At 41.2% G+C, this 2,803-nt stretch overlaps 1 protein-coding gene across 1 annotated transcript; it reads right to left on the reverse strand.

Annotated features, from left to right (window-relative positions):
* Positions 1–433: 433 nt before the first annotated feature.
* LOC104854707 (olfactory receptor 8B4) lies at positions 434–1,366 on the reverse strand. Its single transcript, XM_010613290.2, has one exon. The coding sequence runs from the start codon at positions 1,361–1,363 to the stop codon at positions 434–436; it is 930 nt and encodes a 309-aa protein (XP_010611592.1). The 5' UTR covers positions 1,364–1,366.
* Positions 1,367–2,803: the final 1,437 nt, after the last annotated feature.

Raw genomic sequence — 2,803 nt, forward strand, 5'->3', positions numbered from 1 at the left:
GATGTTACTGATGACACCAGTTTTACCTTTTAAGATTGCTCACATACCTGAATAAAAAGCATTCCTGGACCCTCACAACACCACTTGCCCCTTCTAACAGCCAGAAATATTCTTGTTTGAACAAGTTCACTTACAGTACAGAGGAAAAAACTAGAAGGCATGGAACCTCAGTTTATTCATCTCTTGGATCGAACATGGGGTCCAGTAAACAATAGGCACTTAATAGATAATAAATTGTATGCAATCCACCAATTTAAGTGATACAAAATAATGTAATTGTGAAGGAAAGTATAGCAAGAAATTCTGATTTTTTTAAGTAGAAAGAACTTGTTTGAGGAAAAAAGGTCAAAATTTCTCCTACTATATATAAAACATTACTTGAGTACGATTCTTACTGGGATTTAATTAACAATGATCAGACCAATCAGACCCATTAGAAGAGCACTCTTTTCAGTGTTTTTTCTAAGGCAAGTTTAACATCTTTATTCCTCAAACTGTAGATCAAAGGGTTAAGCATGGGAACCACATTGGTATAAAAGACTGAGGCAAAATTTCCTTGTTCCAATGATCCAGGAAAAGAAGTTGTTAAATAGGTAAATGCCCCTGATCCAAAAAACAGAGCAACAGCAGTTAGGTGGGAGCCACATGTGCCAAAGGCTTTAGATCTACCCTCACCAGAAGGAATCTGAAGAATGCTGGAAAGAATCAAAGAATAAGATATGAAGATGCTGATACTGGACACTGTGATAACCACTCCAACAACAATAAAAAACATGAGCTCATTGACATAGGTGCTGGAGCAGGAGAGCTGCAGGAGGGGAAGAACTTCACAGAGGTAATGATGGATGACACTGGAACCACAGAAGGTGAGTCTCAGCATGCTCCCAGTGTGTGCCATGGCCCCAGTAAACCCTATCACATATGAAAAAAACATCAGCAAAGAACAGACATGAGGGGACATGGTAACTGAGTACAGCAGAGGGCTGCAAATGGCCACATAGCGATCATAGGCCATTGATACCAAGACACAGCATTCAGAATTCACAAAGAAACAGAAGAAAAACAGTTGAGTCATGCATCCCATATAAGAGATAATATTCTCTGACAAAAACTCACTCAGCATTTTGGGAGTAAACACACAGGAATAACAGAGATCTATAAAGGACAAGTTGAAGAGAAAAAAATACATCGGAGTATGAAGGCTAGAATTCAGCCCGATTATGGCAATCAAGCCCAAGTTGCCCAGCACAGTAAACACATAGATCCCTAAGAACAGGAAGAAGAGGGGGAGCCGCAGTGCTGACCATGCTGATAATCCCAAAAGGATAAACTCTGTTACTGATGAGCTATTTTTCAGCATCATTCTCTTCTGGCAAGTTGTCTGTGAGAAACAAAAGCAAAACACAAAAATAAGACAGGCACATACGTGAACAATGAAAGAGGCTCTCGAGGATGTCCTCTGCTCTTTTCCCTCCTTTCCTCATTGATGCTGCTCCCCATTCCCAGCTGTGGACAGTGATAACTGTGGCAGAATCCCAGCTCCCCTGGGCTAATATGAATCCAACCTGGTCTGTTAGTGTGGGCAGCAAGAATCCCCACTTGAGAGATGAGGGGTCAGCATAGCTCAGTTGGCCACAGAGTGACTCTCAAAAGACAAAAGCTCTCTCAAGGTGTACTTCCATTCTCTGCCATCCTCTCCCAACCATGAATAGGGTTCCCACCTCTGGAGAAAGATAAGTCAAAAGTTGTCCCCGCCGTCTCTGTACATTCTGCCTTAATTCTCTGCTTTGGTCCATCTCACCTCAGGCTCAGTAAAGTCAGGGAAAGGATCAATACTTCCCAGAGGCCTGGGATGTGGGTTTAGAAGAAAAGCATCAGGTAAAATGAGATTCAGACCTTCACCTTCTCTCTCCTTGGTTCTTCTCAGTGCTGGTTCTTAGACAGAAAGCAGAAAGCCTTGTCTGTTGACTGTTCTGATGCCCTTGGTGCTGGGAATCAGAGCTTTTACAGACCCAAATTATCCAAAGACCAAGGTTTCTGTGTAGGTTTTCCTAGATGGTCTCCATCAACTTTAGGAGAAAAGCTAGCACCCTATTTATTGAATCCAGGCTTGTCTATCATAGAGAACTTTAACAAGCTTAGTGATTTCAGGGACATGAGTAGACAATCAGGGACCTGATTAGACAATTTCCCCTGGGAATTTTTGTGAATTTTTGTCTCTAAAGGGAAGAAATTATACTGTCTTTGTATACAGCCTGTACTAGATGTGTTTGAAGCATCTTGGAAACTGGTATTCTACTGAAACTTCCCCTTTGCTCTAGGGATTTCACATCATTCAATACTGAGTTTAAGGGCTCATTTTCCCTCTTTCATTCACTCTTGGAGCCTAAATTTGACAGAAGGGAGACTTCCTCCAAGCTTATTTTCCAATGTTTTCAATTTTTTGTAGGAAACTTTGAGAGAAGGACAAAAGCCAAGAAGAAAATCAGATCAAAGCCATAGGTGCTCAGATAGCAACCCATACCAAATGCCTCTAGGACCATGAGCTGCTCAGAATAGGAAGACACCACAGCTACTACAAACACCACCTACTCTCAATTCTGCTAAAGTCCACAGATATGCCTTGAATACATATGATATTAAAACATCACATACACATGTAGGGAAGCAGTATTCAGGTGTAATGGGAAATGTTTCATCCTGTCATTTTTCAGATGACAGTTACGTCACTACAGAACATTCTAAGAAAAACTCACAAACATGTAAGCATCTACCTTTGTAAACTTCTACTGAGGCAGCCTGA

This window comes from Fukomys damarensis, unplaced genomic scaffold, assembly GCF_012274545.1.
Source record: "Fukomys damarensis isolate Sample0158 unplaced genomic scaffold, DMR_v1.0_HiC HiC_scaffold_16, whole genome shotgun sequence".
NCBI lineage: Eukaryota > Metazoa > Chordata > Mammalia > Rodentia > Bathyergidae > Fukomys > Fukomys damarensis.